At 43.5% G+C, this 18207-nt stretch overlaps 1 protein-coding gene across 2 annotated transcripts in view; it reads right to left on the reverse strand.

Annotated features, from left to right (window-relative positions):
- Ltbp1 (latent transforming growth factor beta binding protein 1) overlaps nt 1–18207 on the reverse strand; it is a 392973-nt gene that overhangs the window by 35126 nt on the left and 339640 nt on the right. For both annotated transcript variants that reach the window (XM_059248705.1, XM_059248704.1), the window contains exons 25-26: nt 10039–10164; nt 6333–6476 (exon numbers count right to left, since the gene is read on the reverse strand). In XM_059248705.1, coding sequence (XP_059104688.1) covers nt 6333–6476; nt 10039–10164 — 270 coding nt within the window. The remainder of the gene's footprint in view (nt 1–6332; nt 6477–10038; nt 10165–18207) is intronic.

Here is an 18207-nt window from a genome sequence, read left to right on the forward strand (position 1 = left end):
GTGTGTGTGTGTGTGTGTGTGACAGAGAGAGACAGAGAGAGAGAGAGACAGAGACAGAGAGACAGAGAGAGACAGAGAATGTGTACATGCATGTGTATATATACTCACACACATACACACACATATATGGTAGTTTTTCTGAACAATTTCTCTGAGTTTGGACCACCGTTACCAGGAACAGACAGGTTCCATTGGAAAAGCTTTTCTACAGTCCAATTATGAGAAGTGCTGGGAATGAAGTGAATGGTTGCTCCTTTTCTTAAAGACGATCAGTAAGACTGGCCATGCCACACCCCATGCCACAGACTTCTAAGAAACATATTACTTCTCTGGTATTCTCAGATTTGATTGTTCTCATGTGTACGGGTCATCCGGCCTATCATTTGGGTATGAAGATCGATATGTACACCTTCATCCTCGAGGTGCGTATGGTGATAGCAAGAATATCAACGTGGTTTTGACGTTTTTTACACTGATGTTTTGTTTGGTTTGGTTTTAATGACAGGGATCTACAGAGACCTCATATGTGCTAGGCCAGTGTTCTACCACTGAAACATACCCCCAGCCTCAGGTGGCTTGAATTGAAGGAACTATTCCTAAAGCCCTTTCGGGTGAGACACAGAGTAACTGTACTCCACGGATGGGGCAGGTAATGGCATCTTCACCTTCTGCAGGAGAGAAGCCAGGTTGGCACAAAGTGTCCACCTCTCTTTGGGATGTAACATCATAGCATATTGAGTTGCTCACATCTGTTCTGCTCCTCCTTTACTCTCTTTATGATAAATGAGGAGAGGACACAGGCGACCTTTGTTCCTGCGAATCACATGCATGGCCTCCTACGGCATGAACATGGCCCTCAGCTCTACACAGGAAGGACCAACTGTAGCTGCTCTTCAGTCTACAGAGTCCTTGCGATCACTCTTTTGGCTCAGCTAATGAGGGTGTGGCTTTTCACTTATAAAGGCTGTTTCCTTCTTTTGTCTTTCCAAAACATGTCTGACCCTAGAGTCTGCTGATGGGGTGAGATGATCTAGAATGCTTTTATTTCATTTATTTAAAGTAGAAATGGATCTTGATTTCTCCTTCCTTTGTATTTATCGTACATTCTGAAGGTCTCTGTAAGCTGTTTGTCTCTATACTGCTAATGCACAGTCACCTTTCCAAAGGTCTTCAAGAGCTAACCTTCTCCATACCCTTTAGAGACAGCTGATCACAATGGCCAAAGAGACATGCAGCAGAAGGATGTAAATAAAAAGAGCCCAATTCCATACTGCTCATAGTCCTGAGAGGACCTATTTATCAAGCTCCACGGAGGTGGGAATGTTCAGTGAATTACTTCTAACAGAATGACCCTGGAAACTTGATTCTTTGCTCTAGTTGGAAAATTCCATCAGGCCCTCATGCTTTATATCACCTCATGTTTTGAGAGCAAGGCAGGCCTACAGTAATATTTCAAGACACAGTAAAAATGGAACTTGTCAGGCAGTGGTGGCACACGCCTTTAATCTCAGCAATGGGGAGGCAGAGGCAGGTGGATATCTGTGAGTTCAAGGCCAGCTTAGTCTACAAAGAGAGTTCTAGGACAGCCAGGGCTGTTTCACAGAGAAACAATGTCTTTAAAAAAATTTAAGAGATGCACATATAGTATTTTTCTAGTTTTCTCACTATAGAACTTGCAAAACAGGGAGAAAGGTGTTATTTGTTTTTTTTGAAAGCAGGACTCAGGAGAGGGCTGTGGTTGAATTCCAGAAGTCACCAACAACATGAATGTGATGTGATGTAGAGAAAAAGGCAAGACCACCAAAAGGCAGTAAGCTTAGATGGAAAAGAGAAATATGAAGTCTAGAAAGCAAAACACAGAACACATCACTTAAAAAAGCACACGGACACGGTTCCTATACACTCTTTCTTTTGCTTTTATGACACAGGGTGTCTTCTACGTGTGGCTTCTCAGACTTGCAATCCTCCTGCCTTAGCCTCCTAAGTGTTGGCGTCACAGGCATGTGCCACCATAGCCAGAAGTTCTCGTTAAAGAGATCAGTTGATGGAGAGTCAGGCCAGCAAGCAGTGTGCGCTGGGGCTGGAGCATCCACTCCTGGACATTATTATTCACACCAAAGTCACAATGCAAAGAACAGGCTGGAGAAGGCTATCGGAGAAGGCCGCCTGGCAGACGTGACATCTGAATTTAGTTTTTGAAAGATGGATTAAGAAGAGAGAAAAAAAAAGCACCAAATTAAGGCATGATTGGGGCATAAAAAGTAAACTGTCTCTGTATCTGTGTGGGCAGAATGGAGTGTGTGTGTGTGAGGGGTGGTCCGCAGAAGGCATTTTACCTAGGAGACTGAGTGCTAGTTAGGATGCCTGGTCATCCTAACTAATGCCATAGAATATGACCCTGAGAGATGAGGATGGTCCAGAAGTGTATTAATAGGTGGTGTGTCAGGTGGTGTGTTTGGCTGTCCTTGTATAGGTACTGGAGCACCTGGCAGAGTTCTGAGAGAATTACCTGAGGACCTTGCATTTAAAAAGCATATGATAAGCAGTTGTCAGATGAATAAAGTCTTTTTTGCTGTTGTTGTTTTCTGATGGAGACCTAAGAAGACACTGAGAAGATGATGTCTAAAACATTGGCCATAAAGGACTTGTCGCACTGCTAATGGATTTGGGCTTCATGTTGTCCACTAGGATAGGCTGTTTTGTTTGTTCTGGTAAACGCTTCACAGGGAAGGGGAGTCTAGGCTAGAGAGAAGGTAGATTGGAAACATCAGTGATGTTAGCAGAAACTTAAAAAATTGAGGGAAAAAAATGAGCAGAAACAGATGAAGGAGGGAACTCCTGACAAAGCAGGGTTCTATGAAGAAGAAAACCCAGGAGATGAGCACATCACCCCAGGATGAATGTGACTAGGAAGCATGACCAGAGAGGGAAGGGAGAAAGCAGAGGTCACACCATCACAGGCTCATCCTGGACCACAGGGACACATGGCATCAGCAGTGAGAGGCCTGGACGGTGCCAACAAGGTCACATTTGAAGTAACAAGTAAAATTTCCCAAAACTTTCATGAAAGGCACAGATGATCCTCTTTAGACCTAATTTATAGCAAATTCTTGGATGGAAAAGGAATCCCTATTACAGAGGTGTGGAGACTTCTTGTGGGATGGACAGTTTGTGGGAGATGGTCATGTAGAAGCAGCTGGCATTTGTATGCCCCTTCAGAGAGGTGAAGGGTCAATACAGTGACAGATAGCTCCAACAGGAAGACACCTCTTTGTGGAAAGATAGATGGCCAGAACAAAATATCAAGTAAGCTGAGACATGGAGAAGTAAAGGACATGGTGGGGACTTGGTCATAGGAAAACCTCCAAAGTAGATGGGGATGGATGCTTTTAAAGAAAGGTGCTATATGCTGTCAGGTGGTGGTGATGCACGCCTTTAGTCTGAGCATGTGGGAGGCAGAGGCAGGTGGATCTCTTGAGTTCAAGGCCAGCTTGGTCTACAGAGTGAGTTCCAGGACAGCCAGGGCTACATGGAGAAATCTTGTCTTGGAAAAAAGGAAGAAATAAAGGAAAGAAGGAAGGAAGGAAGGAAGGAAGGAAGGAAGGAAGGAAGGAAGGGGAAAAGGAAAGAAGGAAGGAAAGAAAGAAAGAAGGAAAAAGAAAGATGCTATAGCTTACAAAGTAATAAGTGGGTGGGGCCTGGGTAGACGGTACATCAGGAAAGTGGTTGCTTCATCAGCACGGGGACTTGAGTGTGGATCTGGAGTATCCACATAAAAAGCTGGGCATGGCATCATATGCCTGTAACGCCAGCACTGGAGAGGAAAAGGCAGGCAGCCCTCTGGAGCTCTCCAGGTCCCCAGTCTAGCCAAGTCTGTGACTTCTGTGAGAGACCCTGTATCAAAAGCTAGAGTGAAGAATGATAGAAGAGAACATCCAATGTTCTCTGGCTTCCCCCTTGCACATACATCACACACACACACACACACACACACACACACACACACACACACACACACGAAAACATTTAAAAAAAAAAAAAAAGAAATAGAGCCAGGTGGTGGTGACTCACACCATTAATCCCAGCACTCAGGAGGCAGAGCCAGGCGGATCTCTGTGAGTTCGAGGCCAGCCTGGTCTACAGAGTGAGATCCAGGACAGGCACCAAAACTACACAGAGAAACCCTCTCAGAAAAACCAAAATAAAAAACAAACAAACAAACAAAAAAGAAAAAGAAAAAAGCAAGAAAATTTTAGGGTCTAGACATGTACCCTAATGTGACATAAATGAATCACTTCTTGATGCTATTAAAACATTCTAGCAAAAACAACTGTACTTAAGAAGATCCACTCTTTAATAACAGACCATACAAGGAAATAGACTTCTCTCATATGTCTGAGATGCAGCTCACTGTGACACTTCATACTGTATTTAGCATTCACAAATGACTCTGCCTATATGATTTCTCTCAAAGTTCACAGAGCTCTGGGAAGTAAATGAAACATCTCTCCCTATTTTATAGATGAGAACCCCAAACACACAGATGTTGAGATGATCACATTTACATAGCTTGAAAAGGTAGGTGAGTGGTCTAGAGTCTGGCTTTTCCATTTAAAATATTATAGATAAAATTTCCAGAGAGGCCTATGATTATCTTTTCATATATTCTCACCCCTCCCTCTATAGAGCATGATCACTGGAATACCTTATTTTTTATTTAACTTTGTATCATGTGCATTTACCTCTACCATGACTACCAATCTTCACAGAGGTGAACCATGCTATAATATTATGACATGCTATGTTAATGCATCTCAAATAATATTTGTGGGTTAGGCTTCACTCTGCAAATGGAACCAAGGACGAGAAGAGAAGGGCTGTGTGGTTATTTATGGCCAAGCAGATGGTCATTTTGGTTTTTGGTAGTATAGGTACAACTAAGTAAAAGTCTCTACCATATAGATGCCATGGACGTGGTCACTGGAATGAACAGCAGCCCTTTCTCAATGCTAACCTGCTGACTTCCCTTCAAACGATACGTTTAAATTAGTGTCCAGTTCACTCTGTACCTCTTCCCTTCCTGCATTTAATCACTGGGGAAAATGTATGGATAAAAATACTGTCACACTTCATTCCCCATGACTTACACAAATAGTTCTTTTACACAGAACAAGTGTCTCCTATACATGAACGGTAAAATCTTTTAAGGGAGGATGGATAACACTGAGATTTAACCAGAAAGTAAAATAGCCTATGTGCCATTTTATTTGGCTCACAAAGGACCGTTTAGTCTTTTGCTTTATTAAAAAACAAACCAAAACAAACCAAAACAACCCCACACAACTAAGTTATGGCTACATGGCTATACCAACTAAAAGGGTGACCTACAGTCTGGAAGGTGATCATGTATTTGAAAGGCTGTCAGTTCTCTGTTTCAATTTATTCAGTGACAACATGGCCTGAATCACATTTTAAACAAATGTAAACAAATGTAAACTCTCTGAGCCAACTTCTGGAAAAACCCTTAAGAATTCCAAGTGGAAGTCTTTGTAGACCCCGGGAGTTTCCCCAAGGGCCAAGACAGGAGGGTTATGTAACTTGGTGAGACGAAGCCATGTTAAACACCAGCAGATAGCATTCTAGGATTTAGGCAATTCTCAGCTAATGTCCTCATCATTTTGAACCCTTTACGAATGGTGTTGCTGGGTTGGGAAGAACATCAGAAGCCACTTAACCCTACCAGCCATCACCTGCATCCTCATTTTGCTGATAAGGCATAAGAAGAACATGGAAGCTAGTCAACTTGACACAAGCTGAAGTCATCTGTGAGGAGGGAACCTCCATTACAAAAATGCCTCCATAGGATTGGCCTACAGTAGGCAAGCCTGCAAAGCATTTTCTTAATTAGCGATTGATGGGGGAGGACACAGTCCATTGTGGGTGGGGCCACCGCTGGGCTGGTGGTCCTGGGTTCCATTAGAAAACAGACTGGGCAAGCCATAAGGAGCAAGCCAATAAGCAGCACTCCTCTATGGTCTCTGCCTCGGCTCCTGTCTCCAGGTTCCTGCCCTGTCTGAGTTCTTGCCCTGACTTCCCATGTTGAGGGATTGTTACCTGGACGTATAAGCTGAAACAACCCCCTCTCTTTCCACATTGCTTTGGTCCTGGTGTTTCATCACAGCAATAGTAACCCTAACTAGGATACTTCCAGAGGCAGGATTGTGTGCCGGGACATGTCCTGTCTCACTCACCTCCAGAATGTGTAGTCTAAGCCTGGGTCAGCCATCTTGAGAGACACCCTCCAACCCCTGCACAGCGCCATTGGGACTTACCTTCGGTGACCCGGGAGCGGCACTGCCCAGTCATGGGACTATACTCTTGGTTCTCGTCTGCACACACACAGAGGAAGGACCCTTCCACATTTTCACAGAAAGCTTCCCCACATACACCACTGAGCAGCTCACATTCGTTCACATCTGGAAAAGAGAGCACAGATCAAGTAAGACGTGTGTGTCTCTCCTGACAGCTCTTTTTACCAGCTGTGCCAAGGCCAGTCGTGGCTGCTGGGAATGAGCTGATCTCTAGTGAGCCCTTAACTTTGTCCTTCCCAGGAAAGGACCCCTGCAGGCAGAGCTGGACAACTGGGCCCGGATAAAAGGATGGTGCAAACACAGGGGTAAGGGTCTCAACTCCAATTCTAGTTTCAAGGAGCAGTCTAGAATCTCACTGGGAGCACAGTGTGAGCTCTTTTTAACATCCATCACTGTCTTCCTCGCTTGTTGGCTTATTGAACACACAAAGGGCCCAAAGTTCTACTTCTGGATTGTAATTCAAAGAAAGACCAGAAGCACAGGCACTTGGGCGATCTAAAGTTAGATTTAAAATGGAAGATTTTAAAAACATACTTACGTGTCGGAAAATACATTTCAGCCTAAATTAACAATAGACTTTGGATCACGGCTGGGCACAAGTGAATTTGTCATTCAGGTGAAACTGATTGGTCCACTACCTAGTGACCAATTCCATTGTCTTTCCTTAGTCTGTCCATGTCCCCAATGTAACCTCTACCTTGAAGAATGTTTCCTTTGCCTATATGTAAATCCATATAATCAAAGCAAAGTCCAAAGATTTGCTTAACCCAAATCTGTAGTTCACAGGCCCCAAGGAAAGGCTGTTAGTTGATTCATGTGTCTTTGTCCGACAGTACCATTTCTCTTTCTGCTCCTAAAAATTTTTTACTGGTGATTTCCTCAGTCATCAATGTACGCAACCAACTCTAGAATGCTCACAGCTCTTCTGCATTAACATATATGATTTCATAATCAAACCCTGAGAATCTTTCCAAATTTAAACATGTGAGCAATTATCCAACTCATCCAGGAGTGGGGGGAAAACATCCCGTTTTCACTTTTATACCTCGTTTGTCATGTTTTTTGTTTTTTGTTTTTTTTTTGTTTTCTTGGACAGCTTTGTGGATCTTGATTTTTCAGAATATTGCCTAACTTTTCCATTTCACTTGTCCATAGACTGATATAAACCCAATAACCTGAGTGGTAACTTATAAAAAGATATGGTACCATAAAGCAAAGTGGAATTGAAGCCTTCAATCAACATGGTCATAATTTCCATCAGAAGGGTTGACTTTAGAAATTGGCTGGTTCACATTTGTTAATTTTAGGTAAATAATATCAAATGAAATTCGACTTTCCAACTTATACCACCAACGTGACTACTGTAATCTGCCCCTCCAGACCGCATTCATTTGATCAAGAGGTATGTCTTAGCTTACTCATACAGGCCAGGTCCTTGGGGCCCCCATGTCGGGGTGTGATCTTGAGTCAGGCAGGCCCAGCCTCTGCCTTAATAGAAGTTAGAGTTAAGTTAGAGAAATTAGTAAGAAAATCCCACAAGCAGGGAATGCTGGGAATTAAAGGAACAGACCTCCGAAGAAGCATGCTGCAATGATTCTTCCATACAGGGGTAAGTTAGAAAAATGTCATTTGAGCCCAGATCTGAATGATGAACAGATTAAGGGGGCTGGGCACAGGCCCAAGTAAGAGGAAACAGCACAACCAGAAACCAGATACACGATTTCATCTCTGAAACACTATGTAATATTCTTGGAGAAGTGCAAGTAGTAGGTACTCAGTTAATATCTCTTTTAAAAAATATATTCTTACTATTTTATGTGTATGAATGCTCTGCTTGCATATATGCCTATGCTTCATGTAGATGCCTGGTGCCCTCAGAGGCCAGAAGGGGGTGTCAAATAACTAGAGTTACAGATGGTTGGTTGTGAGCCACCGTGTGGGTGCTGGAATTGAACCCATGTCTTCTGGAAGAGCAGCCAGTGCTTTGAATTGGCCTCTAGTTAATATCTATTAAACAATGATTAAAAAAAACCAAACAAATGGTGTTTATTGAGCTTATCAAAATAACGGCCAACACCCATTCTCTAAGGGTGGTGTTGTATGTGACAGCCTGGAAAATCAATACCGTTCAGGCACACGCATTAGTCTCTTGAGAATGAACAGTAAGCAGGGGCTTTGGAGCTCTGTGGCGTCAACATCTGATATTTCAACATGAAACAAGCAAACACCACCACATACTGAGCACTTGCCATAGATCAAATGTTATGCCCAGGGAAGATGAATCACAGCGGAAGGAGCCAAGTGACAGCCAAGCGAGTGACCAGCGGTGTGACCAACCACAAGCAGCCTAATGTCGCTGGCACAGGAAAGCTGAGGAAGTGTAAAGCCAGGGAGATAAGTAGAGCTCACATTAAGGCCTGTGAATCAAAATATAAACAAATCCCATCATTATTTTATTGGTACTGGGGATTGGACATAGGCAGTCCTCTTAGATTTTAGGTACATGTCCCACTGCTAAACTGTGTTTATTTGTTAAATTTTGATTTTGAAACAGGGTCTTCTTGTTACCCAAGCTGGCCTTCAACTGACTTGAAATCCTCTGGCTTCACCCTCCAGAACAGCTGGAATTACAGGCTCCTAGGATAATTTTCCCTATATGGTTAAAACAGCTGGTTTTCCTTGTCATTCTCAAATAGTGACATGTGGTTTTTGATTCGGCATTGTTTCTGTGAATTTGGGAAAATTACATTGTTGCTTCCTAAATATTTTTCTGTAATTAGGAATTAACTGAGTTTCCATAATTAACACTAGAAAAGCAGTTCCAATTCCAGTGATATAATCAAGCTTCTGAACAGACTTGGCTGTCCAGGTGGGTCTGGATGGTAAATGAACTGGTGGTGGACTGGCAAATTGCCAAGGCAAGGAAGTCACTGTCTTGGCCTCTTGAATGGCACCTGCCTTGTGGTAATCACGGCTCTTTCCTCTACTCAGAAGAATAAGGGAAAAGCTGCATAATGTGTGAGCTGGAAATTCTACAACTCCTCCCCTTCTCCCTATGAGAACGCTTTCACAGAAAGCGTGTTTCCTAACAAGGTTGCAGACATCACAGCTGATCAGAATATGAAATCTGAGCTCTCCTCTAAGAGCTTGTGTTGGACTACACTCTGGGACATCTGATGGCATGGGCGCTTTCCCAGCCCTGTCTATCCCGTAGCGGCCGCACAACTGGAAGCATTACTGCGCTGGTGTTATTCCCGGAAGCGGAAGCTTGTGCTGGCATCTTCCTTAAACGTGCTGCTTCATGAGGTGCGCGTCCAAGACAGGCCAGCTGTACCACAAGGCGGACTTCATTACCTGGGGATAGGAGACTACACAGATCCACACAGATCCTCAGCTGGCTTTAAACAGATGTTCTTTTTTTTTTTTTTTTTTTTTTTTTTTAAAATAGCCCTAAATAACTTAAACGTCTCTCTTAACGTCCCTGTCCCCTTCAGAGGTCAAAGGATAAATAATTTTCACAGTCTCGAATCCTATGATAAAGATCAGACCATGGTGAAAAGTGTCCCGCTTAAGTTCACCTACTTTTGATAACGTTCATTTCTTTTGGAAAAGGTGCATGAAATATGATGGGGGGGGGGAGAAAACAAAACAAAAACCGAAAACTCACCCACACACCCTTGCCCATCCTGCGGGGCTTGAAAGCCCTGATAACAGAGGCAGCGGAAAGAGCCTGCTGTGTTGTCACAGAAGCCATGACTGTCACACACGGTGTTGTTTACACATTCGTCAATATCTGCAAAAGAGACGCTGAACGTCAGACAGGAAATAAAACACAGACCGACAAACACCAGGTATGGAACGGATAAGCAAAGGCGCTCTGTTACAGCATGATCAGATGGGAGGACCAGGTTTCCACAAAATTTAAAAACATCAAACATGCGAATAAAATGTTTGGATGAAAATGGTTTAGTAGCGAAAACACTGGGGTCTATGAGAAAACATTGACGTTTCCTCAGGAAATATTTTCACACTGAAATGACTGCCACAATTAGCCACGGTCAGTATTTCCTAAATGTTTTCAAGTCTTTATTTTCAAAGACAGCTTTCTTTTCCTACAGGGGAAAGTGCTGTCACCTCTTAAAACTTGTTTCTTTTTTTGATGGTATATCGTCATTATGCAAAATAATGGGCTTCCTGATAACAATGCCTTGTATGTATATCATGCTCTTTGTTCATATCCACCCCCTCCCATTACCCTCTCTCAGGTACCCTTCTCTATCTTGAAACAGTTATTCTTCTACTTCCATTTCTTTAAAAAAAAATAGAGAGATTCTGCATATGAGAGAAAATATATGGGTATTTTTCTTTCTGAGCCTGGCTTATTTTAGGTAACCTGACAATCTCCAGTTCCACCTATTCCTGAAAATGACACAATTCTTTCTTTTTATGGCTGAACAAAACTCTGTTGTATTGTACACCATATTTTCTTCCATTCATCTGCTGAAGGACAAGGCTGGTTGCATGACTTGGCCATTGTGAATACTGCTACAATAAACATGGATGTCCAAACACGTCATGTGTTGACATAGGGCCCTTTGGGTACATAAGGAGTCATTGTATCTGAGTCATATAGTTCTGTTTTTGAGGAAACTCCACATGGATTTCCACAGGGGCTGTACTAGCTTACATTCTCACTGGCGGTATATAAGGAATCCTCACCCTTCACGCTCTGTATCCTTGCATGTTATTTGGTATTTGTTTTTTTGACCATGGCCTTTCTGACTTGGGTAACATGGAATCTCAACACAGTTATTTTAAAAAGATACTTACTTACTTTTATGTGTATGAGAGTTTTGCCCCTGTGTCCATATGTACCCCAATACAGGCTAGAAGAGGGCATCAAGTTCCCTGAGACTGGAGTTGCACGTGGCTGTGAGCCACCATGTGGGTGCTGGGAATCGAACTCGGGTCTTCTGAAAGGCCAGCCTGTGCTCTTAAACACTGAGCCATCTCTCCAGCCACCTCAATGCAGTTTTATGGCCACTTTGGGGGGGGGGGGATAAAGTAAATGCTAAAAATAGCTCCAACCATGGAATTGTAGGAGGGGAAAAAAAAAAAAAACAATGGTTTACTCAACCCTGTAGATAACTATGATTGTGTTTAAGAGAGAATCTGATGAATCAGCTGCCCAGTTACCCATGGGAAAAATCATGTGTCAACGAGTTACAGCTACTCAAGACCCCAAATGCTAGTTACCCCAGAGGATTATCAACCCGAGAGCTCATAAACAGTGGTCGTGTGCTTTTCTCACATTAATTAACATGCTCTTATAAGATGTCTTATTTACAAAAGACTTCTAGCTAGAGTCCTTCTTTATCTGTCTAGGGGCCGTCTCCATAATCCTTCCCTCCCCATTTTTGATCAGTTACTACGTACACTTCCAGCTACCATGCTTTCTTCTCTTCCTACCTCAGAACTCAACAGTTCCCCCAAATACAGGGTTCTGGAGAACCGATTAAGAGATATATGTGAAAAAGAATTTATTTTCATGTTAAAATGATGGATCAAGTACAAACCACAAAGGAAATGGTAAGTTAAGCGCCACACACAGGGATTTAGTTCTGAAGGAGTTAACATTAGTAAGACTGAGCATTTTTCTTCTGAAGCCCATAAAGCTAAGTTGTAAGATGTCTGATAGAATAAAAAGAGGACATATCCAGTGAATTTTCTTTTTTCCTTTCTAAATTGTCCAACACGGATATTATCAAGAATAAAATCAGGCTATCTTATATTTTAATAGAAACATGTAAGTTATTAAGTTTCCTTAATTTTTTCTCAATTCCATGAAAGCTGCACCTTCTGCTTTCAAAGCTGGGCCCCTCCAACCTTGACCGGTCTGTGCTCACCCTAGTCCACCTCTGCATGCCTCTCTCTGTACCCCTCTCTCCATCCCTCTCCCTGTATCCCTCTCTCTCCATCCCTCTCTCTCCATCCCTCTCTCTACATCGCTCTCCCTGTATCCCTCTCTCTGCATCCCTCTCTCTGTATCCCTCTCTCTGCATCCCTCTCTCTGTATCCCTCTCTCTGCATCCCTCTCTCTGTATCCCTCTCTCTGTATCCCTCTCTCTACATCGCTCTCCCTGTATCCCTCTCTCTGCATCCCTCTCTCTGCATCCCTCTCCCTGCATCCCTCTCTGCACTCCTCTCTCTTCATCCCTCTCTCTTCATCCCTCTCTCTTCATCCCTCTCTCTTCATCCCTCTCCATCCCTCTCTCTGCATCCCTCTCTCTACATCGCTCTCCCTGTATCCCTCTCTCTGCATCCCTCTCTCTGCATCCCTCTCTCTACATCGCTCTCCCTGTATCCCTCTCTCTGCATCCCTCTCTCTGCATCCCTCTCTCTACATCGCTCTCCCTGTATCCCTCTCTCTGCATCCCTCTCTCTGCATCCCTCTCTCTGTATCCCTCTCTCTACATCGCTCTCCCTGTATCCCTCTCTCTGCATCCCTCTCTCTGCATCCCTCTCTCTGCATTCCTCTCCATCCCTCTCTCTGCATCCCTCTCTCTGCACCCCTCTCCATCCCTCTCTCTGCATCCCTCTCCATCCCTCTCTCTGAATCTCTCTCCCTGCATCCCTCTCCAGCATCTTCAGATACTCTTCTCCCTGCTCCACCCCACCACTGCCTTTGAAGTGTTAACATCACTTGGAAAAGCTTTCTCTTGATCTCACCTCCATCTGCTACTTTTCTCTGGCATTAATGTAAAATGTCTCATTAGAGTTGTCTACACTGACTGCCTTATTTCCTGATGTGGCCATCCTTCTGCATATGTGAGTGATTAGTTTCCAAACCCAAGGATGCCCAACTCCTTTACATAAACTAGCACTGTATTTGCAAATGACCTACACAGATCCACACATCCTCTCTTACACTTAAAATTATTTTTCTCTTTTAGATGTATTTACTTTTCTGTGCAGGAGTATTTTGCCTACACAGATGTATGTGCACCATAAGTGTGCCTGGTGCCCACAGGTGCCAGAAGACAGGGTTGGTTCCCCCTGGAAATGGAGTTACAAATGGTTATGAGCCACCATTAAAGAGTAGGAATCAAACCCAAATCATTTGCAGAGCAAATGCTCTTAACTACTGAGCCATCTCTCTACCCCACCTTGCCCCCATATTTTTTAATACCTCCTTTTTTTTCAGTGTTGGAATAGATTCCAGGACCTCATGAATGTCAGGCAGGTACTCCACCAGTGAGCTACCATCCCTAGCTCATCCCAGACTCCCTGTGGCATCCAATGCAGTGTACATTCTGTACAAACAGGTGTTACACTCTATTGTTTAAGGACTAAAAACAAGAAGATGGTCTGAATATACTCAGCACAGATAGGACTTCTCCAAACACTGTGGATCTGCCATTAGCTGAATTCGAGAGCACAGAACTCCCAGATACACCTTATCCAATACACAGAAACAATGGTAAAGGTATGCATGACGATATCAGTGTGCCCCAACAATTACTATGAGATCAAACAAGCATCCACAAAGCACTAACTTAGAGACATAAAATGTTAGAAGGACCTGACACATGTCAACCACCCCTATCACTGCCACTCTTCATCCCCAGTGACCGACGATCTCCCTAACTTTGTCCCACTAAAACACAGATGCCACAGAGGCTCCCCTTATATCCGATTCTCAGGTCAGCCGCCATTGCCCTCTAAGTCTGGTGAACACCCACACCCTGAACACGCAGAACATTATTCTTGTTCTACCTTCCATGGCCTGCAGGTGGACGTCTGCCAGAGCTCAGAATTCCTAGGATCTACTGCATGCTAGCTTTCCCCATCTACCTTCCCAGACTCTAAGCTTCAACAATCAGAGTCCTTGGGGTAAAAGGTTCCATCTTCAACCACAATCCTTCCCCCAAGCACACTTCTTATTCTTCACTGTTTTTATTTGATTTTCTGCCATCATCTTTATCAAGCCTAACAGCTGAATTTAAACAGAGAATTTAAAGCCTCTTCCTGACATGGGCAAACATTTTCTCTCATTTCTACTCTTCCCGTTCATCTGTCTTGCCTTTCTAACTTGAACAGAAAACTCAGTGCCATCATTTCACGTCTAAACCAGCAAGTCTTCCTCCTGGCAATCTCCTGCAGCAAATTGATTGGACGGATCCGAATGCCCGCACAAAGCTGGGGTTGCAGCTGGTTTACTGATTGTAACAGTGAGGAGGAATTCCATCCCGTCACTGACTCACTTAGCACAGGCCACTGCTAACTTTGGACTTCCTGAAGCGGGCATCTGTCAAAGAGATTATGTTGTTCTCTGCACTGTAAGCTTTTGGGCGCTGCAAGTTCAGAGATTCTCCGGTTCCCATGTACAGGCTGATGGATTCCCAGTCCCTCCCAAAGCTTGAGCTCTGTCCTGTTGAAACATTTATCCAAGAGCAAATAGACATGTCCATCACAAATGGACTTGCTATCACTGCCCTCCTCACAACAGCTCCGTTTCTCCCATGCACCCTCCATCAGCAATTCCAACCAGACACTCATGCCAGAAATCTTAACACCATCCCTACCTTTCTGGAACTCCCTCTGCTGCCCTACCCTATTTCTTATCTTTCTGGATACTCCTTACACTCCAGTTGGCTTTCCTATCTCCGGTCTTGCCCCTCCCTCTAATCCAGTGGTTCTCAACCTTCCTAACACTGTGACTCTTTAATACAGTTCCTTGTGTTGTGCTGACCCCCAACCATAAAACTGTTTTCATTGCTACCTCATAACTGCAATTTTGCTACTGTTTTGAATCGTAATGATTTTGGAGATAGAGGGTTGCCAAAGGGGTCGTGACCCACAGGTTGAGCACCACTGTAATCCACTCTCTACCTACCTGTTGCTGGTGTGATCTTGACAAAATGCAAGCCCACCCAGGCCATTCCCTTGCTCAAAATGGTCACCGTCTCTTCTTGGCTAGAGCACAAGGATTCTGTCATTTGGCTCCCAGCTACATGTGTGGTGGCAGTTCTCAGATAACCTTCTCAATTTGAACTCTAGCCCCATGGGTGAACTAGAATAAAGTCTCACTGACCTTAAAAACTCCTTGCCTGATGGACTCTCCCACTCCTCTCTTGGCACAGGAACTCATGCTGACCCTTCCAGAGTCAGCCTAAAAGGGCACCTCTGCCATGGTACCTCCCTCACCTACTCCAGAGACAGGTATGAAGCCACTCCTCCCTTTTCTACACCTGTATTAGGCTTAAGGGGTTGGGGAACCATCAACACACCCTCACCAGCAACTCATTTCTCTGCTAAAATGGGAGAAAAACAGGGAAATCAGCTACTTGGAACCTATTGGCTTCTCAGTCCAGATTCCTAAAATTAGCTATCTTGCCTTCCTTTTTATGAATTTCATGCAATTTCAGCAGATGATGGCCTCTTATGACTGTTCACCAGCACAGGCACTGAATGGCTGGCCTGAAGGTGAACAAGCCCCCAGCTGGCTATGAATTACTGGGCGTCTTGCGGACTCAGTTTACTGTAACAATGATTCACCAAGCAAGTTTAGATGAGTAATACTTTGGACTGGAATGAATAGAAAAAAGGAATGTGAAGTGCCTGCTGGAGACTAGCTGTTCAACAATTAATATTTTATGAAAATGATATAATGCAACTCTGCAGTTTCTTGTTTTCAACAGTGAGGTGAGGTAATAGCTTAACTGAAGGACAGCACTGGTTTCACTTCTCAGAAGGGCCAGGCAAGAGCTCTCCCACCCAGCTAGATCCCCAGTCCTTTGTTTCGATTCTTTAATGGCCTCCATAAAAATTGTTTCACTTTCTTTGATGATATGAGATTTCAATCTATTTTTCCATTATCTACCTGGATAGGTGAACATCATTCTCTTTTGCCAGGATTGAATTTGGAACTTGAGACTAATTTTTGAATCATCAAAATATCACATTTTCTTTGCTTAACATCAAAATTTCTACAGCATCACTGGAAATACTACCCCCCCCCCACAAAGCTAGTAATCTATTGGAATCGACTGTCCAGTGATTGCTCAGTCATCAATTCACACATATTAGGCATATTATCATAAAAGAACTACTAATTTCTCATACAGCTCTTCTCTTCTCATTTTTTACTGGGAAAAAAAGTACAGGTAAATATTGGTTTTCCAACGTAAATGAAGTCAAGAAACAATACCACCTACAAGGCCAGTGGGTCACTAAACTTACTCCCCCCCCAAAAAAAATCACCTCTTAATATTAGAAAGGTAAATGGAACACATCCCAGGATGCTTAGAGAGGCCAACAGCTAGTGTTAGACATTGAAACTGTGTTGTCAAGTTCACATTTTTTTTTTTTTTGGTTTTTCGAGACAGGGTTTCTCTGTGTAGCTTTGCGCCTTTCCTGGAACTCACTTGGTAGCTCAGGCTGGCCTTGAACTCACAGAGATCCGCCTGGCTCTGCCTCCCGAGTGCTGGGATTAAAGGCGTGCGCCACCACTGCCCGGCTAAGTTCACATTTTTATGGTCTTAACTGTTGACCTGTTTTGCACATCTGTAAGCTTCTCAGTCAATATATTTTCTTCTTCAGTCAACAGTTTTTCAAAACCTATGTGGTAGAACGGAACTCCAACTTTCCTTTAATTCCTGAATAGAGATTGATAAAAGTCACCCAATCTCCACCCTCTCACTTTGGTAAAGTGAAGAGTAAAATTAGGGGGGAAAATACGAAAGATTCAACATGATTTCCTGAAAGAGAGCAGGTCAGGCAGCTTATATGCTGATCGCAAAGAACTTGACAATGAAATTCCTAACAAACACAAATGGTCCCACTAGGTGTCACATTCAGAAAAGCCTACATGTATCACAAGAAAGGTGCATTTATGTCTATTTTGTTGGGAAAGTGGTTTGGTCTTTTTTTCAGCCAAATTCTTCAGTTTTGTTTTGTTTTCAGTTATGAAGAAGAGAGCCTCTTTCCTCAGGCTCTTAACATCTGTGCTTTGTAGATTTTTTTTTTCTCCTCCCTACTTTCAAGCGAGACACATCCACCTACTAGGGGAAAAGTCTCAGACATGAGCCACGTTTCTGCCTCTAGGATACTCTAGTGAGGGCGATGGTAGAAATGGAAGAAGTACCATTTGTGGTACTTGGCCACTAACAAAACCTCCATAGTGGCTACAACATTGGACATGAAGACCCTTCATGCTATCAGGGCATTATTCCATGAATCCTATTTTTCATCCTGACTTAAAGGAGATTTCAGATTTATCTACACTGGCCTCCTCATTTTGAGAACCAGAAAACTGAAGTATGGAGAGGGAAGTGTCTTCTGTCAAGTGACACAAAGAGTAAGTGGTAGAGGCGGAGAAAGACTGGTCCTTGTTGAGGACCACCGTCTAACTCCATACTGAAGGCTCTGGTCAACACGTGGTCTCGCCTCTCACAGGATGCTTATAAAATGTTACTCCTATGTAATGAGTGAACCACACTGCGAGTCCAACAAAGCATAATGGAGCATGTTCACTGCAAAGATGCAAATCGAGCCATGTTGTCTGCCCCTCAGTGGCATCACTTGCTGACTTGCGGTTTAGAAGGACCTCCTGTCCTTAAACAGGTTTTAGCACAAGCAGCACCGTCATCCTGAAACCTAGAAACCAGAGCACGGTAGGTTTCAAAGATGTTTATTGAAGAGACTCCTGGAAGGCACATACCAGGCTCAAATGGTGTGCTAGTCTCAGGAAGACCCGAGCTGACAGTTAGTATGGACGTTCTTCAATCTTTTCATCAGAAGGAAATGTTCTACTACTTCAGCTGAGATCTTCCTA

Source organism: Peromyscus eremicus, chromosome 22 (assembly GCF_949786415.1).
Source record: "Peromyscus eremicus chromosome 22, PerEre_H2_v1, whole genome shotgun sequence".
Taxonomy (NCBI): Eukaryota; Metazoa; Chordata; class Mammalia; order Rodentia; family Cricetidae; genus Peromyscus; species Peromyscus eremicus.